The following is a 26,474-nucleotide window of genomic DNA, read 5'->3' on the forward strand; positions in this document are numbered from 1 at the left end:
GATGGCCGCCAACACTGTTTTTGCATTTCTGCATATCTTTTAATTATTTGAGGTCAATCACCAAATAGCACTCCCATAGTATGTTTTTGAACATTTTAAAACAGGAGTTACCATTTCTAACCATCTAAATCTAAATTAAAACATTTCAAAAACACGCCATACAACTGTGCTCACAGTCAAACTCAACGACAAAATCTCATGACTTCTGAACATGTATAAATGTTTTCCCATCTAGTTCTGTGTCTTCCTCTGTGACTCCAGCCACCCGCATGTCGTCTCTCACTGCATCCTTAAACCACCGCTTTGGCATTTGGCCTTTCGTCAGTGCCACCGTTTCCAAGCCGTACAGCCTCATGGCTGGTCCCCCTACCGTCCTATACATCTTCCCTCTCACTGGTATCCTTCTGTTACAAATAACTCCTGCATACAGAAAAACATCACATGGATGCACCTGGGACATATCAGTGTTGTAGCCTGGGGTTGATCGGTGTTTCGGGTCTCAACATGGGTGGTGGGTACGCAACATACACCCTCGCCGAGGTGACCCGGGCTGGGGTTTGTCAAGCGCCCGACTTACATCCCAGTAGCTACCCACGGTCAGTCCTCTCAGGGCAAGACAGGGCCTCTCAGGCCGCTTATCCGGGGCTACTCTGCCAGGACTGGGGGAGAGCGGAGGATATGGCATGTGGAGGGACAAGGCTCTGTGGATGGCCTCCTGGCCGGGCTCCTCCTTCGTCTCACCAGGTCCAGGACCTGAGCGTTGCACCAGACTCCCCTGTTCTAAACATTTAATTCTGGCGTGATGGTTTCTTGGGCCGTGGTGGTACTACAGGCTCCACTTGCAGCTTGCTTGAATAGCCCTCCTTAAAGGCCTCACCGTGGATTTGTTGGGCTTCCTCCTCACGGAAGACACAGGCTAGGGTGCTAACCCATATTGCTCCCGGATGCTGTCTACATTCCGGCTGTCAACCGTCTCTCCAGTGGTCACCAAACTATTCCTGGTTGTCACATAGTCTATTCCTATGAGCCACTATGCATAGAATAACACCGACACTGTCCTCCATCCGTTCCCTCAAAGTACTCCTTCCATTTTCTCAACACACTGTCTTTGGTTAATAGAATATTTCCAGCCATCCTTCATCACCTTAACCTCTTGCTCATCCTTCCCATCTCAGTACCTGTCTAAACAATTGGTGTCCAACCTTTCATACAACTTCTCATACTCTTTTCCTTAACCCTCACCACTGTTCTCTCCGCCTTACCCCTTATCTCTTTGTACTCCTCCCTACTTTCTTCATCTCTCTGGCTGCCTTTCTTATCTCCTCCCTGAGCTCCACAGAGCATTGTTCTTTCTTCATCTTCACACCTAACATCAGCTCCCAGTACCTACCACAGGACTCAAGCCATGCTACTCGATATGCTGAGTTGGCACCTTCACCGTAAATGGTAACTCCTATTTGAAAATGTTCAAAACATACTATGGGAGTGCTTTTTGGTGATTTGGTAATTTACCTCAAAGAATTATAGTCAGAATTATGCAGAAATGCAAAAACACATTTTGGCAGCCATCTTGAAAAAAATGGCTGCCATCTTTGATTTATGACTGGCCCGGTGTCCTAAATCGAAGTGTTATCTCTGAAGATGATTTGTACCAAATGTCTCGCTTGTATCACCATTTGAACAATTCTCCCAAAATATTGCTGTTAACTAGGCCACTCCCATTGAAACGCCCCCTTTTAGGCAATTAGCATGAGCACACCCACACACCTTCATATTCACATACTTGAGCAACATTTCAGCCTACTAGGACAAAAACTAGGAAGATTTGATCAACTGCTGGTGGCCATTTTGAAAAATGGCTGCCACGCCCACCAGGGTGAGAATTTGTGATGTCCCAATATCCAGTTTTGTTCCCAATATATCAATCAACACTTCTGCCAAATTTGGCGCTTTAATCGTAAAATTGAACGATTAGGCGGATTTCTTGTGCCACGCCGCCCCACTAATGCAGCGTCCGATTGCGGTGAAACTTTGAACACACATTCGCACTACGTTTAGGAACAAATGCCACCCTTACAGCATTGCCCTATTATAGCGCCACCAGGTGGCTGATTTTTGCAAAACGTTTTTCTTTATATTACTCCTACAAATGTTGTCCAAACATCACGCAAATCTGTACATATTGTCTCTTTAGTCAAGTGATCAAGACGGATCTGTCCGATCTGTCCGATTTTTCACGATCCAGCCTGATTGGCAAATACCGAACATTTCTGGCCCACACTAACCTACCTGACCTGGCGGAGACCTGTGCTCCAAGGAGCACTTTTTCTAGTTTTATATGCATCAGTTTACAATGGTACTGAAGATGTGTGTGTGTGTGTGTGTGTGTGTGTGTGTGTGTGTGTGTGTGTGTGTGTGTGTGTGTGTGTGTGTGTGTGTGTGTGTGTGTGTATGTGTGTGTGTGTGTGTGTGTGTGTGTGTGTGTGTGTGTGTGTGTGTGTGTGTGTGTGTGTGTGTGTGTGCGTGTGTGTGCGCGTGTGTGTGCGCGTGTGTGTGCGCGTGTGTGTGTGTGTGTGTGTGTGTGTGTGTGTGTGTGTGTGTGTGTGTGTGTGTGTATGTGTGTGTGTGTGTGTTTCAGCTGGAGAAGGTGTATGACCCCACCCGTGAGGAGGATGACATGGTAGAGATGGAGGAAGAGAGGCTACGTATGAGAGAACACGTTATCAACGAGGTCAGAGAGACACACTCACAGTGACGCTGTCACGCCGTCATAACTGTACATACTGTACTGTATGGACGCACCTTCATGTGTCCTCCAAGTTTTCGTGGTTGATTGTGTCATGTTATTTGAATTCGTTTTACTGTACCGGATATGGATGCACTGGCTGCTTGTCTAATTTCCTGAATTTTGTCAGTGAAGAAGGAGGCAAATTCATTGGACATTCTGGTGGATAATGGCTACTGACACCAAAGGGTTTGTTAGCTTGTCAACTGTAGTAAACAAAGCTGTGCATTAATTCAGTTTTTGGTAATGATGTCAGAGAAGACTGCCTTGCAGTTCCAAGTTATAAATGCAAAGACTCTCTTTACAGATGTCAGAGACCACCTTCACCTTAGGGGATGCAATAGCATCAATAACTTTTGTAATTGTAGAATTTAAATTATCTACAAGTCCATGACCGAGACCCAAGAGAGGGTGCGTGTGGTCTGAATAACGTCTGAATAAATATTTAATTGGTGAAGAACATGGATACTCTCCCTCTAGGCTCTGATTATTCTCTTGTTTTAACTAAGCTCTCTTCAGGTGGGGGCATTGACGGCTCTCTGAGGGTTTTGCCACTCTGTTATCTCCTCTTTTTGTTTCCTCTTGTCCTTGGCAGGGGCAACAGATGGGTGACACAGGAAGTAAAATATGTTAGAGATAAACATTTTTACTCCTGGTTTATTATGGTAAAATCCATCTGCCTTAAAAAGATGTTTGCGTTCCCAGAAAAAGTTGATATTGTCGATAAAATACACTGAATAGTCAACATGCAGTTGAGAGCCTTGTGTTCAGTGCGAACAATCTGCTGAAACTCCTCTTCTGATAGACGGTCACTGATACATGGATATTCGAAAGCTGACTGTGTTCAACAGATCAGTGAAGTGTTGTTTCTGTATTTCAGACTTGTATCTCAATATCATCATCTGCACTATGATGGTTTTCACTGTTGGATGTGCCATGATATCCAGAATAATTGTATTCATGTCACAGACGATATCAGCAGAGTCATCTGAATTTTAGGCCCAGTAGTTAGCTCTCCTTGCAGTCTTTTGCTTTCTGAATTACTCTCTGTCCTTAACCCATTAAAACCCGTAAAGCTGTGTAATTTTTGATTTTATCTATATACTGTATATATAGCACATTGGTTGGCTATTAAAACATAGCAGATATACAAGCACATAGCGCATCACTTCATGTGCTATGAGCTTGTAGATCTGCTATTTTTGAAAAATCTTGAAAATATGTGCAAATCTTTGAAGTTTGAACACATATATCTTTAAAGCGACATTTTCAATTAATTCAAATCTTTGCTTCTGGGGGTTTCTGGAACAAAATATTTTGAGATGGGGATTGGCGGCCAAAGTTTGAGAAGCACTGACATAGCAACATACGTTTTTCAGAAAACTTTTGTTTGTTGCTACAGTATGTAGATCTCCCTTTCACAGCTGTCCACTGTTGAAGAGGTACTGAAGAGGCACTATGCCTGCATGGTAGTGCATGTCCACCGGTAGCATCACAAATCTCTTTCCTCATTCCATTGATTCCATGAGGAATTTGATTAAATTATATTAGGCTTTACCCCAAAATAGTTCCAGGAAAATGGTTCCCACAGCCCTCTTGTTTCTTGGGAGTTGTGTTGGTGTTACTTAAGAGTCTTCTAGAGTCATGTTGGTGTTGTCTGTCTACCACGTACTGTCTTCTCTTGTCTGTTTGTTTTTCTCTTGTTTTACTGATGTTTATTAGTTTGAGCACTTTCTAACACTAGCCTTTTAAAATGTGATAAAATATACTGACATCCATGTTTCCATGTGTGTCCATGTCCAGGTGGATAGCAACAAAGACAGGCTGGTGTCCAAGGATGAATTCATGGCGGCCACCCAAAAGAAGGAGTTCCTGGAGCAAGAACCCTGGGAGGTGAGATTACCAAACGCTAAACACTACAAATGGGGTTTAGTTTATAAACTGTTTTATTTTTTTCGTCCAACTGTCCCTGTATGAGGGACAGGTGGTGTGCTCATATGGAACGCATTAGACACAACAAAATCATAATTTACTGTAAGAGAGGTCAATTTTAGGAATGGGAAGGAAAAAATAATACAATTGTATCTCCTCTTCTCTCCCCCTGGGTCCTCTTCTCTCCTGTCTCTTCTTACCCTTGGATGCTGAAAAATAAAATTCACCTAGACCTTGGAGCAGAATCCTACGTACACAGAGGAGGAGCTGAAGGAGTATGAGGCGCATTTGGCACAGGAGGAGAGCGAGTTGCAGCACAAAACAGCGGAGCTGCAGAAACAGAAGGATGAGCTGCAACGACAGCAGGAATTGCTTGACTCAGAGAAGAAAGACCTGCAGCAGGTAAACACACCTGGAATCCAACAGAATCTACAAATACATCAATTTGTACAGCTGTTCCTGTCCCCAGAGCTACACACATCCTTATGTATCCTTATAATTAATATTTATGCAATAATATAATATCAATATATTGTATAAAAAAAAGTAGTGACAGGTATTTTCCCCTTAGAGATACATTCCTATAGCGCAAACTTCTGTCAGACACAACAAAAAGGTTCAAAAGAAAAAAAATTACAGTGGAATTGGATATCCAGCTTTCTGTTAATATTAATGGCAATGAATGAGTTGGTCAGCAGTTAGGGAAATCAGGTCTAGCCACCAGTCGAAAGATGGTACATTGTGGCTGGTAATTATGTCCATTTTGTCAAGTAACCATTCAACCAGTCATCATTCAGAGGTCATTCCTGGACGTTTTTTTATTTTTTATAACCCTATTTGGCTTGTGTAATTATGTATTTGGATGATGTTGACTTTTGTAATTAAGCTTAATTAATTAACCTTGGCAGCTTGTGTGGGGGGGGGGGGGGGGCTATATTTAGTTTGAAGATCTGTTCTTGTCAGCAAGCGACATGTTCGTGCTATGGAGGAATAAGTTAGGCTTTATAATGCCATTCTTCATCTTTTTCTCTCAGGCAGTACAAGAAATGGAGAAGATGAAAGCTGAGGTTAAAGGTCAGTATCGGTTTTTGCTAATGAGGATGATGATTCAACAGTGTGTGACTTTCACCATCACTTATTTATTCCCTGGCATTCAGGATGGCAATGACACGGTTGGCATTCAGTCATATGTTGTATATGGAGAAATCTACCCTCCTCTGCTTTTGATATATACTATATCAAAAGCAGAGGAGGTTAGACTGAATTAAATACATGCATTTCCTCTCGGGAAATATAGACTGTCTGACATGATAGATATTCATGTTTGATAATATCACAATTTAACAATATACATTTATTTTAAAAATGTAAAAAATAACAACGCTCATAATGGAAATCTTTCACTATTTGTCATATATAGGGCTTACGTGGTACATGAATTAATTTCTTGGTCCTCCCATGGCACATGATCAGGCAGGCACCCAACTTGCATTCAAGATAATGTTGGTATCTCTTCCTCTTGTGTTCTATGTAGAGCCAGGAGCCCCCGCAGGCGATAAAGCCCCAGCTATACCGGGAAGCAGTCAGCCTATGTCTCCTGATCACCAGCAACCAAATGCACCAGTGTCCGTGCACTCTTAGCAGGTCCTGTTTGTGGATGGATGGGAGTGTGTGTCTGTGTGTGTCTGTGTGTGTGTGTGTGTGTGTGTGTGTGTGTGTGTGTGTGTGTGTGTGTGTGTGTGTGTGTGTGTGTGTGTGTGTGTGTGTGTGTGTGTGTGTGTGTGTGTGTGTGTGTGTGTGTGTGTGTGTGTGTGTGTGTGTGTTTACAGGGCATGAGTCTGTTGTTTGAGAGGGTATACTATACAGTACATTCCTAAATTCCTCTTCATACCCTTCTCCAGCTCACCAATGCAGTTACATAATCAAGAGTTCAAATTATCACCGGTCCATTCCACCCCAATAGCTATTAGTTTTTGTCATTGTTCCTTTTTCGTCCCCAACAGGGGCTCTGTTCTGCACTTGGAATTCATTTAGGGGGACATTGAAAGGGCATTTTTCTTCATACAGTAAATCAATGTTGTGTTTTAATATGCCCTATCCTAGAGCTTCTTTTTACTGTTGGAGAGATTGGTATTTCTGTTTGTGTATGTATAGAATTGATGTTTATCTCACCTGAAGTGTCTTGTTAACGGGTATGTAGGAAAAAAATATTTTAAAAAGAACAGAATCCTGCATGCTGTTCACTTGTACTGTAGGCTATACTTTAATAGGCACATTTCAGTCACAAGACATTCAATCAGCCAAGAGTTCAAGCTCAGACCAAAATGTTGTGCTTATACTACAGTATACTACAGGGATGATGCAGATTATGATTCCATTGGAATTTTTGCATGGGTTTTGGATATTTTTTGTTGCTTTGTAGCAATCAAACGATTATGATATTAATGTTTTGCTCAACAAAATGCCACAATGTGTTTATGATTTTTGACACAGGACATTAATGTTTAAAAAAGTAAGTAAAGGCTTCAGCATTCACTGTTGAGATGTTAATGGGTATAATGTTTCTAATAGAACAACATGTTAAACTGTCTTAGGCTTATGTTAACCACAGACCATACTAAATCAAAACCCTATGGCAAAAAGCGTTGGAAAATATGTTTTAGGACTGCGAACTGTATCAATTTATTAAAATATAGCCCACAATACAAGTGAACACATTGCATGAATTAAAACTTGATAAATGAATGTCAGCCATGTGACTGCAGAGATAATGCACTGCAGATAGGTTATGAATGAAAAAGCACTATACTCATGAGTTTTCATGTTGTTACAGAAGATTGCACCTATTCATAAAACAAGAAACACTGTATTCATAAAATAAATGAAAAGATATTTTGACCACTAAATGTAATTTTCTGTAATTTTTCTTGATTTACATTTCATCATGGTGGTAGTAATTTTTGCTTCTTCATATATTGATACTGACAGTAAATTAAATTACTCCCAATTAGCTGGACTTTGTACCCACTGTACTACTGTTCATTCCTTTGTTAAAGTTTCCCTTTTGAAGCACACATTTTTTCAAAGTGGGTGTTCCACCAGCAGCCAGTGTTAAGTGAAAAAGAAAAGAAAACATAACTAATTCATATGTTTATTGTGCCAGTTTAACAACTTTCAACCTGGTGTCTGTCAGGTCTATCTACAAGCTCACAATGGGTTGTGATGTGATGCCTTGTGTCCCTGTAGATTAAGCCTAGCCTTGTCAGCATTTCTTTGGAAGTGGAGTGATGAAGATACAATATGTGGGTTTACAGTCAAATCCAGACCCTGTTTAAATGTTTTATTTAATGAGTGTATGGGTTCAGAAGCAGCTATGTGTGTTCATTAAAGTATGTATGTGTGTTCTTGACTCATTTGGAAACCGAAGGGAGTTATTTCAGAGACAAGTTGACATGGTAATAAAGAACTCATTCATTTATCTGGGTGGAGGAGGGCCCACATATGGTCACATTATCAGGGGCCCCTGCAAGTTCCCCAGCTGGAACCCCTTGGATCCTCCATAGATTACAGACACACCTAAGCATATTCACAGCAGAAAAGTTGCATTTATTTGTCTTGATAAAATTCAATTGCAATATTCAATACTTTGATTTATTTTTTAAAGTTCCAATATGACATTGTTCTCGCAGAGCAGTTCATCTACACCCCCACAACTTACCGTGTAAAATCCATAATGCTGTATATGGTTTGAATGAGGATATTAAAAGATGACAACGAGAACGCATGGTGGATTCATCTGTCTTTTATCATACATAAGCTACAGGTTCATACATTTATAATATGTCACTCGTCATTTATGTCGTTTATAAAGAATCACTTAAGTGTTTTGCTTTTAAACATACTAGTGCAGTGTGCGTTTGGGGCCTGGCCACAATTTGGTATGTGTGTGCATTCAGAGCAAGATAATGTGTAGGGCTGCAACTATCCATTATTTTCTTAGTGATTCTTCTATCGATAACCATTTTGATTAAGGATTTTTTTTAACAGTTTATATATCAACAAATCATTAAAGTCTACCATGTCAGCCCTGACAAAAAGTAATTTCGTAATTTAAAACAAAATGTGGACGCCAGAGAGTTAACCACATAAGAATTATTTTATACACCACACAATGGTATCATGCAAATATTGTCAAAATAGCACATCTACAAGGTTATATATGTTTTATTTATATCAATGAATCGATATGAAAAAGATTGTAATTAATTTGTATAATCAATTAAATCGATTCGTTCAACTAACAATTGCAACCCTACAGCGTAGTACAGTAGTTCATGAGATCAACTGTGGACAGACACACACTCTAAGATAATGAAGCAAAACTTCATCTTAATTAAAAGAATATTTAACACAGTGATTTGTAACTTCATATCAAATGTTTAAGGTTATCAGTTGAGTTTTCAAAATGATTGAAATCTATTTGTTAAATAATAATAAAAAACATTAAAATTACATGAAGTTCCTTTCATTTTCTCAAGAATATATACTGTAGTGTACAGTAAATGTCACACAACCTCCAAACTGTAAATCATTTTATGAAAACACGTCATACTATGTACAGTATTTAGGGAGGACATTTCATTTGCGTCCATAAGAGTCTTGGAAGCGTTCGATGAGATAGGCGCCTGCCTTAACAGGAGGGTACTTATCAGAGCCATCGCAACATGTGATCAGAGCCTCGTCATCTGGTTGAACAAAGAACGCCAGAGAATGACGTGTGCTGGAGTCACCAGGTGGCGGCATCAAAACCTTATGAACCTGTAGAGAGGAAGAAACAACAGTATTAAGTTGTATGTATTTCTCTTAATTTAAGACACGATTAAACATATATAGCAGAGAAATAAAATCAGTACATAAAAAAAAGAGGAGGAATGCTTCACCTGTAGTTACAGGCAGAGAAAAAAGGAACATAACTATAGTTTAAGCTAAATGTTTTAATAATTGATTAGTATGATCACACATTGCTTAAGGTTGGGCAACAGAGGTGTGAACCCTATCTGAAAAAGCACAAAATAACAAAGAGAAATGAATGGGATTTGACCAAAACTTTGAAATCCTGAAAATGAATGAGTGCTAAAATCACATCCCTGAAAATAACAATAGATAATGAAGTCATCTCGCAGATTAGCCGTTTCATATACCAGAAGAAATATTTACAGTAGGTCCTATACGTTTGTAGGAGATTGAGGGTCAGATCGTGAGGTTCAAACATGTAAACTCACAGCAGAGATAAATGTGTCGCTCGTCCATCGCTGCATCAGATCTGCAATGTTAAGGAGCACTGTGCCGGGGATGCTGGGAGCGGAGATGTAGTCCCCTGACCGACCCAGGACCTATGTGAGTATGGGCAAGAGGTCACACCGTGAATATAATGTCCAGTTTAGCATGAATTAACACTTTGTCTTGCAGTGAGGCTGGAGCCAGCCTGGAAGCACAGACAATTGCCAAGGGAGCTGGAAGGCCATTCTCTCAGTGATTAGTTAATGGTAGCAGACAAGCCTGTTGTGCTGCAGAGTCTATAGAGATCATTTGACTATTGTCATTTGTCAGTGCTTTTATAGCTCATTTGTGTGTGTCTGTGTGTTGCTGAAAAAGAGCAGATCCTCTTATAGATGGCTACTTCTTTCAGAGGCACACCGTAAAAAGTAAATAGATCTACATCGACACGTTGCGAGTTTGTAGATTGGCTATTTGAACTATTTGAAAGGTTTTTAAAAATAGTAAAACATGGCAAAGAAGTTTAGCAATAATGGATAATGGGTAAGGCACCGAAGATAGGGCCCGATGTTAGTTACCTGCAGTCCTCCCTCCTGGCTCTGAAACACCAGTGTGATGCTCCCATAATCAGAATGTTCTCCGCACCGTAGCTGCCCCTCCTTCACCTTGCCACTGTCCACCGGGGGATAGTAGAGGGATCTGAGAGTTGAGCCATTCTCATCACCTGTAGGACAAATCGTGAAAAATCGTGAAAATGTGTGCAAATCTTTGAATCTGTATATTTTTAAAGCGAACATTTTTAACTAAAATCTTTGCCTCTGGGGGTCCCTGGAACAAAAATATTTTGATGGGGATCGGCGGCCAAATACATATAATTTTGGGGGTCCTTGACATGAAAAAGATTGAGCACCACTGATATAGAAACATACGTATTTCAGAATACTGTTGAGATTTAGGAGACATGTAGAATCGGCTTCACACTCACAGCAGAGATAAATGTGTCGCTCCCCTGTAAAGTGAAGCTGGGGACCCCCTGGAACCCTCTCAAGGACCCCTGGAGGTCCCCGGACCTCACTTTGAGAACCACTACAATAGATTACCTACTCCCTATTAATGAGTGAGCTTTGAGGAAGACCGCTGGCTGCAGCTCCAGACTGAGAGCAATCACCCTGAGCACCCTGAGACACAGCATCTTACAGCGCAGGAAGAATTCTGTCTGCACCTCTCGAAACCCTGACAGAACACCACACGACGGCCACCTCTACAATGGAAGGGAAAGTTGACGGTTACAATATAATTACAATAGGCAATCCATAGAACAGAATAGATCAAGCTTTTAAACCATATGTTGTAATTTACTGTCAGTCAAAGCAGACAATGTCTATCACAAGAGCTGTAATCATAAAGAGACAATAAATACCTTTACAGATCAAGACTCATATCTTATATTGCAGTACAAACTTTATAGATGTTAAAAGCGAAGTCAGAAGGTTGACTGCATGAAATGTATTGAGCCAGAAGTTAAGAGTCCTCACTATGTCTGGGTGCAGACACGCAGTATTGAAGGCTTCCTTTAGGTCCCCTGGTCGTTTTGGGTTCAGCCTGTGTATAGAGTCATTCATTGTAAATGCATCGTCTGTTACAGAGGACAAGTAGTACATTTTGTTTAAGGTTCTTAAAAACCTACTAAGAGGCAGTATAGCTGTCTGTGTGTCTGTCCGTAGCTAATACTACTAGGTTGATCAGTGCCATATTGCTGGTGCAAACATTTTTCAAATAAGTCAACAACCGTCTTTGTCTTTTTTTTATCAAGCAATTGTCCCTCCAGGGTATGGGATAAGGGTTACTAGCAATGCTCCTGTCCCTCTGGCTTATGGGATGTACTTGCAAGATTAACACTATATACACATATATAAACATGACAACATAGCCCCAAACTGCAAGTCTTAAAGACCTAATGAACTGCAAAATATGTTTTTCACACCTTTAGAGCATATCGGTGGCCATAATGACGGGTTTCTTAACAAAAGATGCCAAAACATGGTTACATAAGTTACATAATTAAAGAAATCAAATGTAAAACCTTTCAGTTTCTGATGAAACCCAGCCGTGATTCATGTTGTTGGAAAAGCTACCCCTGCTAAAGGGCAACTTCAATTCATCTGACTGCAGAAAGAACTTCTTGGAAATGTCCATAACATTGTTCACCTGGAAAAACCAAGAGACACACATAGAGAAGAGGTATTAGTCCTCATCAATAAGAAACAACAACATAATTAAATTGTAATCAAATGATATAAGGAACATTTATGTTATTGACTAACAAAAACATTCAATATAAAATAGGGGTGACTGGGGAAGTTACAACTAACGGTTGCAACAAGTCTCCTCCAAACAGAAATATCATATAGGTACAGTGATGAGTCGCTTAGACCCTCCCCCATCAGAAGACAAATGTATTATTCTGAAGAATCATTGTTTTGTTTATCTTTGTGACATGGTTTTGTGTGAAGGTCAGTGTGTCTAGCTAGCACATGGTGTTCCAAGTTAAGCTGCCATATCAAAACAATTACTCATCAGTATTTTTCAACATAAACAAGTGAAGTCATTGTCAGTCATGTCCGATCAACATGAATTGATTGAACTGTATATTTTTTTTATATGTACCTTTAGTTTTTACCATGTTGTATTGTAATCTCTCAAAACAGATTCAGAGCTCCACAGTTGATTCAAATGATCCCCCCCCTTTTTTTTGCTGATGGGTTCCCAGATTGGTTGTATTGTGGCTTGTAAAGATGTTCAATGTTTACATGGACCACAATGATGGTCACAGAGCTTGCTAAAGGTAGCTTTTGTAAAAGGTTAAATCACTATATTCTGTTTGCTATAGATTGTTTGTTCAATAACATGGGTCCCCCCCACCTCTTTAATAAACAGAAAATACATTTTCAGGTGGGTTGCAATGCAGATTTTCAACCAATCAGGGGAGTAGGCCTACCCAGGCCATTTATCAGCTTCAATTTTATATTGTTCCAGTTAAAATCTTGTCTACTCATTTCTTTGTGTCATCACTTCCAATTTCACTTTATCCTGTGACCTGTATCCTGTATGAGTTCTCTCTCCTATCTCTCTCCTGATTGGATAAGATTGGTATCCTGACCTGAAAATGCATTTTCTGTTCATTAAAGAGCTAGAGAGACAGTAGCCATGGTTCACATGACGCTCAGTTACTGTCTACCTGTTACTGAACGCTCTAGTATAGTTGCTATGGATACAGGATAGGTGGGCACTAATGTCAAAAATATATAATAATTGAAATATGGTCTTAAGTAATGTAAAGTATGTATGATGTGAACATGCATGGTACATCATTATCAGACTTTATTTTATCCTTCAACTTGTTTATGCCCCAAAATGACATACATGGATATACAGGTTTTGTAGAAATTGTAGAAATATTAGACCTTAATTGTCATGTATACTTTAAGGCCATTTTCTTCCCCCCCCCCCCCCCTCCCTTTTTTTTTGTTTTACATTTTGGACAAAATAGCCCTTAGTGTCCTTAGTGCCCACTCTATAGTAATGATTAATATAGGAATATCACTCCCTTACTACCCTCCCTTGGTTGGTTCTACACAGGTGCAAACTGCAGCTCTTTTCCTCAGCAGTCTGGATGGCTGGTGACGCGAGGTTACTTTCGCTCCACCACATTTCACCGAGAGAGAGACCGCGCGGAACTTTGAACACAGTCTATGGTACCGAGGCACACGCCCTAACCCAGCTAGCAAACTGGCGATCGAGTTAGTTAGAGAGAGAACTAACAATGATTGATCCCAAGTTATCATATTTTGTCACCTTTCAAAATTGACTCACCTCCTCTTGAGAAATCCCAGTGTTTTTCAGGTAAACAAATCCCACCTCTGTGAAGGCTGTTTTCAGCTGTTCAACTAACTGAGTAAGTTGTTCGTCTAAAACAGTCTTTTCACTCAAGCTATACAAACCAAAATCCACCACTGGAATCTTCATCTTGGACAGAAGGTGCAGATCACAATGTTGGTTGCAGCCCAACAGACTACCAGCAACAACGACTCAGAATTCCCCTGAGATTCTTCTGCTGAACTTTGACAGTCAGTTGTTACGTCACATGGTAAGCAACATACTTGTTGTGTTTAAGAGGACTTCAAAATAAAAGTCAAATTGATACATGTGAACGTTTTGAGTAGTAACAGTAACACAATTTAGTTTTAATTAGGAATTGGAATAGTAATGTATTTTCCCAAAAAATGACCTAGGTTATTTGCCGTCTGTGTCTGTATGTTGCTGGCCTAGTTGCAAATAAAATATATCGCTATTAGACCTCATTTTAAAAGACATGTTTAATATTTTTGATAAGCTGTAACAGTGATTTTATGGGTTGACTTATTGAGACTTGTTTGGCAGCAAATGTTGGAGCAGGCTGCACCTGAGGCTGAGTTCCTTCCTGCACACAGTGAATTCCCTATCATAGGTATTCTTCATATTTTTCTCGTGTGTTTCTGGATTTTATTTTGAAGGCACATTGGCTGCCTTCCAAGCCCCCCTCCCCTTCCCTCCCTCTCCCGTGCTGTCTGGGTCATATCACCAAGTACAAATCATCTGTTGATTGGGGGGAAATTGCACAACAACCATGTGTTGTCATAAACTACTTCACCTAGATATCTGAACTGCAAATGAAATCAGCAGGCAATTCGACATTGTTTCATCGCGTGGGTCACACATCAGGTTCAATTAGTCAAATTATTACACCTGTGCAAGATGTTCGACCTGAAAAAAGAATGGAGTATTTCTTTTGCTGGTTGTGGGTTCATGGGGGTTTATTATGTAGGAGCCTCTAGTTGTATCCTGGAACGTTTTCCTGAACTCATCCAAAACGCCTCTAAAATCTACGGGGCCTCCTGCGGTGCACTGATCGCAGCTGCTCTCACAATCGGAATCCCCATGGGTGAGAATTAATAAGACATTTGAGCATTTTACGATTAAATGAAGCATCTTTGCATGCTGGTATTTTTTCCTGTTATCCCAAATTTATGTTGTGCAGTCTATGACCAGAAATCAGGTGTGATGCAATCATGATATTTGCACATACAGGGAATTTCTAGTGTCCCCTGGAATAGCATGCAATTAAAAGGATTAAATAGATACATTAATTTGATTAAAATTGGCTATATAAAGTAGACTATATGGAGGTTGTAAAATGTCATAAATATGAATCATTCAATTTGGGATGTACTGGCTTTATTAGACTAAGACTCTCGTAGATGTATTTAATCTGACATTTTCAATCGAGTCTAAATCCCCCCCCCCCCCAGTTTCCACTGGATTGTCACCTCTAAAGTCCGTAGTTCTCCAAAAATGTACAAATGCAAAATATAAGGTGCTTACCCGCGTGCCCAAAATGTTAACTAATCCTACGGGGGAGTTGTGCACTGTAATGGTCCATATTTTTCAATAAATGACTGAGTGTTTTTGATCTCGTATGTGGCCGATTCTGTCTGAAATTCCCAATGGGTGGTAGTGACGAAGGCAGCGCATCCGGAATTCACTCAATGTAAACAGGAAGTAAACGAGGGGGGAAAAGACAGACGGGATTAAAACACTTATTTATTGAAACATATGGACTATTACATTGCATAACTACCCCATAGGGGTAGTTAACATTTTGGGCACGCGGGTAAGCACCTTGTATTTTGCATTTGTTTGGAGAACTACGGGCTTTGGAGGTGACAATCCAGTGGAAACAGGGGGGGGGGGGGGGGGGTAGCTATGTATGAAAATGTCAGAATCGATAAAATGCATTGTGTGTGTGTGTGTGTGTGTGTGTGTGTGTGTGTGTGTGTGTGTGTGTGTCAGTGTGTGTGTGTGTGGTGGTGGTGGTGGTGGGGGGGGGGGGGTAAAATTCAATGAAGGCTCCAAATCAGTTTCCATTCTTGAAGTGGCCTGCACTAGTAGAGGAAGCTTTTATGACCAAAGTCATTAAATACCAGCCACTCCTCCAGACCATCACAGACCTAGATTATAGGTGCAATCTACTTGAGTTTATCTTTGGCAGCCAAGGGTATGTTCATAGGTTGGTTGAACTTGGTTCAGGTTGTAAGAGGCTTCCAACAACTTGGGATGGCAAAAAAGCAGCTAAACTGCTTGCAAAATTCTGTGCAATCTCTACTATTATTGGTTGCCACCAGATATGGCGAAGACTTATTTTACCCCTTAAGGGTGTGTGGGTATTTGTCCAAGATTTGCTGACTGTAAAAAAAAATTGCAGCACCTATAATAGCACAATATTTGTGTCCTTGTATTGTGTGTGTGTGTGTGTGTGTGTGTGTGTGTGTGTGTGTTGGGGGCGGGGCGGCATGTCCCAGTCAGTTAGGGGTAGCGCACCTTTGTGGGCCACCAAGACAATAGCAAAATGTTTTGGTCTTAATGGACCAGTTGTATTGTGTCCAGGATGAGTGAGAAGAGGCAGCCAGGGCCAATGCTCCTGAAATCAGAATATATACACTTGCACACATGTATGAAGGGGAAATATTTAAAGAACAAACGGAACACAAAAACAGCACACAGGTGTGAAATTTTGTAAGGACAGCTTCCCACATTTATCTGCAAAAGCAAAGGCCACATTAGGTAGCCTTGTTCAAACTTTATTACATTAATCAGGTGCATCATCTGCTGAACTTTGTTCAATGCCTCACATTTCAAAGTACACTGCTCATCACTACTGATGGACTTCTGATTAAACTGGAGTTTAATCAAAAGTTAGATTGTAAATGACCATGTGCCAACATTTTGAGTAGGCTATACAAAGTAACAAAATATGAATAATTTAGCATAATTATCTTGTTTTCGTCCCTGTTTGTCCGTCCGTCCGTCAGTCAGTCAGTCTGTCTGTGTTTTGGGCACCGCCGGACCGAAACTTTGCATGCACACTCCCAGGAAGACACTCTACTCCACATTTTTCAAATCAACCTCATGGTGACACTATACCAGGCCACTTCGCTTTGACTTACTGTATAACTCTTGAACCAAAGGTCATACAATCTTTTCTTCTTTCTTTCATATTCCATTCTGATTGGCTATGATTGCCTTCCAAAACTAACCTGACCTGCCAGATGAGGGCGGTATTGAGTTTCACTACCACCCTGCATCTGGGATCGCTCAAAGAGTAGAGCTACCCGCACCCCTGCGTGTACGAACCAATCAGCGGTTGATAGGGGCGGGATCATCCAATCACCTGCCAAGTAGCTTGAAAAAATGGAACGTCGTCTTGCATCGATTCTGCTACCGGAGTCCCAGATGTAAGTAGGCTGTGAAACAAAATGTGTGTCGCAAGCTTCTTTCATCTGGCAGATCCAGGTTATTCCAAAACTTGCAGGAGGGGGCGCATTTGACCAAAATGGCAAAAATCATGATCGACCTGAGGGGTCTCTAAAACCAGAGCCTTAAGCGATTTCACTTACACCCATAGAACGTGCCACAAATACTACCAAGTCACTGTTTGTTGCAGAAACGTGATTAACAAACAAATGAGGTGCAAATGTTCTTGTGAGCCGTGACAAGAACAGGATCAAACAGGGTTTTGATATTCCATAGTGTTTGCCTGTAAATGCCTTCAAAAATAGGGGGCTAAACATCTGGCCTGGTGTAGCTAGGCCTATATAATGTAGCCCTGATTGGAACTTGTAAATGTATAGGTTTATACTGCTTTTAGAAGATTTGTTTCAATAATAATTTTGAGATGTTTGTATAGGTACTGTACATTATGGAAGTACCATGTTGGGGCCACAAGTTGTATCCTGGAATCAGAATGGTTTGTCTGTCATTATAATATTTGCCTGAAGACCTAAAAGGGTTGAAACGTTGTGCCAGTAAATAAAAGTAAGTTTTTGGAGCTTAAAAACAGTGTGCAGATGTTTTTTGTCCTTAACACTCACCATGTCTTCAATGCATTATAAACATCCTATAGCATTATAATCTGTTTATATTTATAACACTTTATAATTATAGGTATAAGCAGTAAGCACTCATAAATAGTTATAACAACACAACTGTAACAATAATCACTACAACACTATTTAGCATTTTACAATGACTTGTAGGCCTATAAATGCATTATAATCTGCTTATAAATGAATAATTAGTTATAACCAAGTAGTCATTTATAACAATAATCATAACATAAAGATTTTATAATGACTTATAAGGTCAAGTACTGTATCCTAATGTATAATTACTGAGGATTTTTTTTATTGTTGCTGTTGGGCAGAAACCTCATATCTCCATGTTTCAAGATTTATTTATTTTTGTAAATGAATGCCCTACTTCATCATAGAGCGTCACACAAAAGTAGTGAAAATAGCAGATCTACAAGCTCATAACGCGTTGTGAGCTTGTAGATTATCATAGTTTTAATACCTTTTCATAATTATACATTTATAATGCATAATCACAGTTATAATGCATTATAGAAGTCATTGTATGCGCTCATTGGGGCTTTGTTCAGCTTGCATTGGGGGATTGTTCTGGTTGCACCAGGAAGCCAGATGGTCAGCCAGGTGTAGTATAGTACAATACCATTCGTCTGTTCACTGGTTTGGTGACCAACTGTCCTTTGGAGGTCCTTCAGTATAATTTAGGGGCAAATGTGAAACGCATACATTTTAAAGGCCAGAAGGCCTTGAGCAAGGCGCTGAATCACTTCCGGTTCACTCATTATTTAACTGCTCTGGAGAAAAGTGCCATCTAAATGCGTAAAAAGTTTGTGTTCATGTCCATGTAGAAAAATGCTGTGCTGAATTGATGTCCATGGCCAAACAGGCGAAGAAGCACAAACTAGGACCACTGTCCCCGGCGTTCAATCTGCTGCAGATGGTAAAGGAATCCTTGCTGAGGATGCTTCCAGAAGACGGCCATGTCCGAGCCTCCGGGAAACTCAGTGTTTCTCTTACCAGGGTGCCTGATGGAAAGAACGTTCTGGCGTCGGAGTTTGACACCAAAGAGGAACTCATCCAGGTACTGAGTTATGTATGTGACAGGGTATGTTGCTATGCATTCTAAATTGGATAAGACACTTGGTTTATCCCTGTGCGATGTTATTTCATTGCAGCATTAACATACAACAGATGAAAATGATGAAAGTACATGGATGAAATATACAAGATGTTCAAAAGATTTGTCTTATGTTGTCATTTCCCAGGCTCTCATATGCAGCTGTTTCATCCCAATATACTGCGGTGTGATTCCACCAACCTATCGAGGAGTCGTGAGTGGACCATTACATTGACCATAATTCACAGGTTGCCATCAGGGCTTGGAAGTCTCACTGGAATGTCCTCCCAAGATCCTCACCCTAGCTTAAACAACTCCAAACCTGTACCTCAACTTAACCACACTAACAACCTTAACTAATGTTAATTCATTATACCTACAGTATTCTAATTTTAAAGCAGGACTTTGTATGGTGGCCATCTAGTGATGACCGTGATGACCATATTCACATGCCGGCTATTTTGTTCTTACTTCATATGAAGTAAATTAGTAAAATGACTGGTATGTGATTGTAGTCTATTGATTTGACAATTTGTCAATTGAGCTTGTTTGTGAAGCCAGATTTCAACTGTCTCCAAATTCACAATCCCTCTCAACTGTTTCTTCACATAACCGTTTATATTTCATTTGTAGTATTTCAATTGTAAACTGTTTTATTCCATACTTGCTTTTACTGATTTTTAAAGCCGTGTCACCAAGTCTCAGTTATTTTAAACCACTTATAATGTACATAATAATTCACAGATAATAACTTTTTTATATGCCTTCATCTGCACAATTAAACTGTTTATCTAATCTGAGACCCATGTATGTCCATGTGTCTTTCCCAGCGCTACATGGATGGTGCCATCAGCAATAACCTGCCCCACTGTGACCAGCGGAACACGCTGACCTTCTCAGCCTATGCCGGGAAGAGCGACATATGTCCACGTGACGGCACCCGCTACTTCCATGCGTTCAACTTTAATAACGTCAACATCCAGGTCAATTCAGAAAATGTGTACAGAGTCGCCAGCACCTTCTTCCCTCCTGAGCTTCAGGTGAGACCATTTTCCTCCTCTGCTCCAAATCAAAACACAAATATCTTAAAGGTTGTTGTCTTTGCACATTTCCTACATTCCCTGTGTTTTATGTCACATTATAGAATTTTCAGGCATTTGCATTACTTTTGAGATTATTATTATTAGTAGTATTACTAGTTTAAAAACATATATATGTAATTTAGTATATTATATACTCAAATTAGACTAGTTCATTATTTCAGGTTACGCTGACTAACGTAGAAGACTGCAATTTGAAGACATAATTGTGTAAATATAGCTTTTAACAACCATGTATTTTATGGACTGTAGCAGGCAGTATTATCCTACCTTTTTTGTTGTTAGGCAGGCTTTACAGTTGCAGTACAGTAGTGAATGTTGGTGTTCTGGAGAAATTCTGGAATTGAGTTTCCAACATACATTAGCACTAATGGATTATCTTAATTTCTGTTTTATTACCATGGTGTTGAAAATATGAGAGATATGGCAAAACTGAGAGAACAGATCTATGTCTTTGATTGATTGAATATATATTATTAAGTTTGTTAACGGTACAGTTTATAGGTTATGCTAAAAGGATAACGCAAAAAAACGCCAGGGGGCTTGTTTCTATTGTGGTCCATTTTACTCAATTCATCAGTAATGCATATAATACAATTACAATACATATTGGTAGAAAACGCATACAGAGAAAGAAGGTGGATTTCAATTCAATTCAATGCTAAATAAAATTAATAAAGTTAAAGTGCCAAATCACAACAAGTTGTCTCAAGACACTTATATAGACGACAGTGGCAACGGAAAAATCTCCCCCTTAACTGGAATAAACGTCAGGCAGATCCAGGATGTTGTTAAACTATGCTCAATTGTACATGGCTACCAGTTTTATTCAGAACATAGAATTCATTTATTTACACAAGGGAACATACGGTAAAATGATATGATGACATGTTTTTAATATTTTTGAACAATTTGGTATTAAAGGGACATTTCACTTTCATGTTTGGGGGATTTTTAACGTCTACTCAGGCTTTTGTGAGCACCCCAGACAGATTTTAAGTTGCTTGTTTCAGTTTTTAGATATTTGATATACATTTTATCAGACACTCCCCCTTCCTATACAAACCCATTGTAACTTCAAACTCCATTTTATCCATGAGGGATTCATCGAAAACACCCGTCCTTGGTTCCGGTGACTGACATTGTCCTTCTAATGTGTTTTTTATTATAGCCCCTCACGTATTAGAAGGGCTATATATCTCTCACTTTCCTACATGGCTGAATGCATGGTCAGGGACCACACGCGATACCTTCACAGACCACCAGGTCCACGGACCACTAGTTGAAAACCACTGAGTAAAGGAACCTGCTGGCAGCCGCAGAATAAAACTGACTCCATGAAGTACATATGATGTTCAGCAGAGGGCAGCATTAAATGCACTTGTTTTGTTACAGATTATGGGTGGAATCTGCCATAGTGGCTACATGGATGCTCTTCGCTTCCTTCAAGAGAACTGTAAGCTCATCACTATGCTAATGGCGATCTAATTCATTCCTTATATAATTCATAATTGTACAATATATGGTTATTCATTTCTTAAAACTATATTTGTACATTGGGGAAATCCTTACCTACTGTATATTTACACATGTAAAACATATGTGAAATTCAATTGAAAGTAACACAGTACATTCTATCCATCATTATTTGCAATAGTAGTTCACTATTGTTTGTCCAGAATTACATTTAGGAGCAAAACTGTAAAATGTCTATTTATGCTAAGTTAACTATTTTAACCAACAGAACCATACTTTAGATCGCCATGCTTATTCCAACTGTCCTCTCATGTTAAAACATATCTACCACAGGCCTCATCCATGTTGAGTCTCCCCTGGAGCCCAAGCCTTACTGCTGTGAGCTGGAAGCAGCACAGACCAGAGAGAAGAACAAAGTACCCTGGTGGCTGGACCATACAGACATACACAACCTCCCTGTCAGTATTAAAAAGGGTAAGAACAATTAATTGTGACCAGGAGGGCACCATGAATATCTAGAGTTCTTTTACAAAGCAGAAAAGCAAGGTGTATATACTGTAATATTCACATTGCTACAATTAATCTATGGGTATAATGATATAGAGAACCTCAAAGTTAGCGTAAAGAATAATGGTATGTAAGCCTTGCCCGAGCCATGTGGCTCACAGGGCAGGAGCCTATCTCATGTTTCTATAACGTGAGGTGGCTTGATGTGCAAGCCATGATGTACAAGTACACCCCTGGACATGGCGCTAGTATGTTGCAGGGACTCCTGCCCCAATCCAACCCTTGATGCCTTGTTCAAGACCCTACATTTAATTAAGATGTCACAAGACGTATCAGTAGGCGGAGATCTCCGATTCTCCGAATGTGAGACTATTGCAGACGTACGTGCAGCATTGTGTTGTGTTATGAACGCAAAAGACAATGATTTTTTGTGTTTTGTGGAACATAGTGAAAAACAACTCATGATGCCCCAAGCCTTGCATTGGCAGAATAGTTTTCTCATTAGTAGTTAGTGACAGCTTCAACAATGTTTTAAGCCATTTAGACCTGAGGCCGATTCTAAAAACGCCTTCTAAATCCTGACCTACGTTTGTTTTGAAAAACTTCAGATTTTAATAAAAAAAAAATATATATATGTTGCTAATATATACAGCGGCAGCTATTGTTACACAAAGGTGTTCCCTGATTGAAAGTTATAACAACGTATAGGTGTTCCAGTTCTAAATGTGGATGATGTCAGTCCCTGTCCATGTCAGACAACTTGGTGCTTTATCAGGAAAGATGTGTAGATGTTGCTGTGAAAGAACTAAGTAATGTCAAGAATGTTGTCTTCTTGTCTAAACCTGACATGGTGACCATTCTCAAGTCTCATGTGGTCTGAGTAAGGGAAATTGCAAACTTACACCATCTGCTGGTTACATCCATATTTGAATCACCATTCATTTCTCCATATATGAATAACTTTCATGAAACCGTCATTTTACATTTACAGTACGCTTATCAAGCTAATGCTAAGATATAAGAACAGAGTATTTTGCTGAGCCATATGACGGGTGAATATCGAACTATACTGCTTTATTGCATCACCACTAAAAGTGCTCTTAAAGGCTGCATTTCTATCTTTTACTGTCAATCATTTGAAACACTGGTTTTTAATATGACTGGAAATGGAGGTGACACACTGTAATTTGTACAACTTGTACTGTGCAGTGTGCATTACATCCAATTCATTGTTACACCTGCTGAATTAATTCTTATCCAATTCATTCAGCAGGTGGTCATTTGATTACTTTTGCTCCCCATAAATGTGTGTTTATCTTTGTGTCAGTGGTGTGTGAGGCATGCAGGGAGGACCATGAAGGAGGCAGTCCGTTGACCCAGGCCTCTAAATTCTTACCAGTAAAAGTGGCCTCCTACCTGCCTGTGGGGTCGATCTTCTCTCTGGGCCGGAGGTGAGACTCAGCATTACTATCATCAAGTGTTATGAGCCAATCACAACCGTTGGCATCAATGTCATTATCTGATAAATCAGCACTTCTAAAACAGTTTAATTTGCTGTGCATATTCAAGACTCATTTAGCTTAGCTGTCAGGACCTGGGAGCAATTTTGGGCTTACTATACCTTGGTGCAGCATTGTCATAGCTATACCACTCCAATGTCTGCCCTTCCAGTCGACGTCCTGACTCCTCTCCGAAGTCTGTTGCTCCTCTTGGCCTGCACAATCGTCATCCAAAGCTCCTCAGCACCAATGCTTTATTATCAGCAGTAGTTCATTTATTTACATAAAAGACGCAGACAATAACTAAACACAACTGTTAGGGACAAAAGGGGAAAAACATTGTAGGGTGGTAGAGTGACATGTGTTGTCTTTGTAGACTGGTGCACTGGCTGCCTGGTGTATCCCAGGACATGACCTGGCTGTACCACAGGGCTGGAGAGCTCTACAAACAAGCCTGGATAGACGAGCCATTAATGGAACACAAAGGGTAAGTAAATAAATATATAAATAAATGTAATAAAATACAGAAACCAGTTTGAATACCATCAAACAGCCCAGGGCTGAGAAATGAGAATGTAAAGGCAGTGAGCCCAGGGCTGAGAAATTAGAATGTAAAGACGGTGTACCGTGAGATAGTGTAGGATGATGTGAATGAAAAGTCCTGGGCTTATAAACCAAAATGAAAACCTAAAAAAAATGTAAACCATTTGAAACATTGTCTCTAAGAAAAGTATGAGATTAACTCATTAACTAAACCTTTGTGTGTGTGTCCGTCCGTCCGTCCCTATGTTTTGGCCAAGACTTACGTCAACATGGCATAAGAGATCCATAGGAAAGCCATGCCATTTAGACCCCTTCTTGTTTTTTGAAGGTCAGACCAATATATCAATAGAATTGATCTGATCCCCATGGGAATGAAGGTCATTCATAAGACTTTTAAATTGCATTTAAAAGGTTTATAGTGTGTGGCATTAAAAAACTATCCAGTTATAATCCAATGTACATAGCCAGACCCCCATGCAGTCCCGGCAGAGTAGTTCCGGAGAAGCGGACTGAGTGGCCCTGTCTTTCCCTAAGAGGACTGACCGTGGGTAGCTACTGGGACGTAAGTCGGGGCTTGATGAACCCCGGCTGGGTCACCTGGGCGATGGTGTATGTTGCGAGACCCGAAACACCCTATGACCCCAGGCTACAACACTGATGATACGTCCCAGATGCATCCATGTGATGTTTTCTTTATAGAATCCATAATGTTGCTCGAGTATTCTACAATCTCAACTCCTTACCTTTAAAGCCCAGTCTCTACACCAATGATTCCAAATGCAATAAAACCGTTGTAATACATTGCAATACGTTGCAAAGCGAAATCACAATGGTCTGAATTGGCCTGAATTTCAGATCAGTGCAGTTTTGGGATTATTTTGCAAGTAGTTGCAACTTCCATCTTGAATCACTGGTGTGTACTGGGCTTGTGTAAAATAAATCATAGAAAATGCAGAACTGTCAGTGTATCTGAAAGTTTTGTTACCATTAATGCTTATTAGGATTTTGCATAATAATGTATGTTAAATGAATCTCAAATTCCTTTCCCAAGATTCTAAATTGTGTATGTAATAAATGCACTCCAACTCTTACTCAACGATGACTGTGATTATGTGATTATGGAGTATCGGCAGTGTTCTTGTGGTGGGTTGTCCCTTTTCATTAGGCCAACCTTTTTGGTCAGTGCAGGAAAAGGACAAGTGGGCAGTGGGCACCTCATGTAAAATTGGCTATTTTCCCCAAAATGTTAAAAAATATATATATATTGAAAATGGTCTTAAGTAATGTAAAGTATACATGATTAGAACTTGCTTGAACATTTGCCAATTAAAGCCTAATTCTTTTACAATTGCAACAAATTGCTACAAAACCTTTTCATCCAATCATTTTGGGCATAAACAAGATGTTAAAGGATACATTTAGGTCTGATAATGATGTACCGTGCATGTTTAAATCATGTATACTTTACATTACTTCAGAACATTTTTCAAATATTTCATTTTTAAACATTTTGGACACAATAGACAATCTTTTTATCAAGGTGTCCACTCTTCCGTAGTAGCCACTCTAATTGTATCCAGTGCAAGTTAGTGCTAGCTGTACTGGTTCTGTTACCGTGTGTCAAAATGACCCTTGATAATTATCAATTATCGTCGATAAACTGAATCATTGTTGCCTCCCTCAAACTATAGGCCTTTGACTAGTTATTTTTGTAACACCCATTTCCCAGCTACACTCCACTACGCAGATGTACCAGCCTGCCCTCACACTTGGACGTGTGTTGCCCGAGAGAAGAAACAGAGAAGGTAGAAATGCTACCTCTGACCTTGACACCCCCACCCACCTCGAGCAACATCTTCTTCTTGGATACATATACAAACCCAGATTTCCTACCACTGACACCGCCTCCGACACCTACAACCAATCCAGAGTTTGGGTGTGTGGTGGATGCAAAATGTCAAACCAGACTAAACCCCGAACCCTGAGCCCACTTTGCTGGCATCTGTGAATTCATCAATATGTTAACAGTAACATTGAAAGAGTACATTACGAAAAAAAAATAAGAAGGAATTGCTATAAATGTGCGCCAAACGAATCAGTCGTATACATACTATCACTCAGTGAGCCGAATCAAGCAGAAATGTTCAGATGCTTTTAACTGGTAGGAATTCATTAATTAAGTCCATCACTCTATTTTCTCAAACTGTAAAACAAATTAAACTCCAGATGTTTTTGCTCAAATTTTTCACTGTAAACAGAACTGTAAATGTCTAC

At 39.9% G+C, this 26,474-nt stretch overlaps 3 protein-coding genes and 1 long non-coding RNA gene across 7 annotated transcripts in view; 2 read left to right on the plus strand and 2 right to left on the minus strand.

Annotated features, from left to right (window-relative positions):
- LOC311047657 (nucleobindin-2-like) overlaps positions 1-6,582 on the plus strand; it is a 20,664-nt gene extending 14,082 nt beyond the window's left edge. Inside the window, exons 9-14 of one of the 3 annotated variants that reach the window (XM_084060451.1) lie at positions 2,639-2,731; positions 4,589-4,678; positions 4,949-5,119; positions 5,752-5,791; positions 6,252-6,440; positions 6,547-6,582. In XM_084060451.1, coding sequence (XP_083916577.1) covers positions 2,639-2,731; positions 4,589-4,678; positions 4,949-5,119; positions 5,752-5,791; positions 6,252-6,358 — 501 coding nt within the window. In that variant the 3' untranslated portion in view covers positions 6,359-6,440; positions 6,547-6,582. The remainder of the gene's footprint in view (positions 1-2,638; positions 2,732-4,588; positions 4,679-4,948; positions 5,120-5,751; positions 5,792-6,251; positions 6,441-6,546) is intronic. The other 2 variants (XM_084060452.1, XM_084060450.1) reach the window with 2 other exon arrangements.
- On the minus strand, positions 6,404-8,491 carry LOC311047659. Its single transcript, XR_014601029.1, has 2 exons — positions 7,207-8,491; positions 6,404-7,169 (listed from the first exon to the last, which is right to left on the minus strand). It is a non-coding gene; the product is annotated as an uncharacterized lncRNA (long non-coding RNA).
- Positions 8,492-8,629: 138 nt separating this feature from the next.
- LOC311047153 (uncharacterized protein) lies at positions 8,630-14,106 on the minus strand. Of its 2 annotated transcripts, none has more exons than XM_084059779.1 (7): positions 13,996-14,106; positions 12,078-12,202; positions 11,530-11,596; positions 11,099-11,255; positions 10,573-10,718; positions 10,000-10,110; positions 8,630-9,535 (listed from the first exon to the last, which is right to left on the minus strand). In XM_084059779.1, the coding sequence occupies exons 2-7, from the start codon at positions 12,188-12,190 to the stop codon at positions 9,356-9,358; spliced, it is 774 nt and encodes a 257-aa protein (XP_083915905.1). In that variant the 5' UTR covers positions 12,191-12,202; positions 13,996-14,106; the 3' UTR covers positions 8,630-9,355. The 2 variants fall into 2 exon arrangements, with proteins under 2 accessions (XP_083915905.1, XP_083915904.1); XM_084059778.1 differs by having other exon boundaries at positions 13,868-14,099.
- A 682-nt stretch (positions 14,107-14,788) lies between these two features.
- Positions 14,789-26,474, plus strand: LOC311046761 (patatin-like phospholipase domain-containing protein 2; the record flags this gene model as incomplete). Its single annotated transcript, XM_084059294.1, has 9 exons — positions 14,789-14,975; positions 18,807-19,039; positions 19,224-19,289; positions 19,906-20,115; positions 21,571-21,631; positions 21,985-22,125; positions 23,486-23,609; positions 24,034-24,144; positions 25,930-26,474. The coding sequence occupies 9 exons, from the start codon at positions 14,789-14,791 to the stop codon at positions 26,183-26,185; spliced, it is 1,389 nt and encodes a 462-aa protein (XP_083915420.1). The 3' UTR covers positions 26,186-26,474.

Source organism: Gymnoscopelus microlampas (assembly GCF_963454915.1).
Source record: "Gymnoscopelus microlampas genome assembly, chromosome: 6".
In the NCBI taxonomy this organism is placed as follows: Eukaryota; Metazoa; Chordata; class Actinopteri; order Myctophiformes; family Myctophidae; genus Gymnoscopelus; species Gymnoscopelus microlampas.

Bases quoted from the DNA above. Each gene is read 5' to 3' on its own strand.
- LOC311047153 (XM_084059778.1), bottom strand. From the start codon at position 14,020: ATGAAGATTCCAGTGGTGGATTTTGGTTTGTATAGCTTGAGTGAAAAG. The intron at 12,203-13,867 runs GTGAGTCAATTT...TGGTTTTTCCAG, and splicing joins CTGGGATTTCTCAAGAGGAG to GTGAACAATGTTATGGACAT. The intron at 11,597-12,077 runs GTTTTACATTTG...CTCTATACACAG, and splicing joins GTTTCATCAGAAACTGAAAG to GCTGAACCCAAAACGACCAG.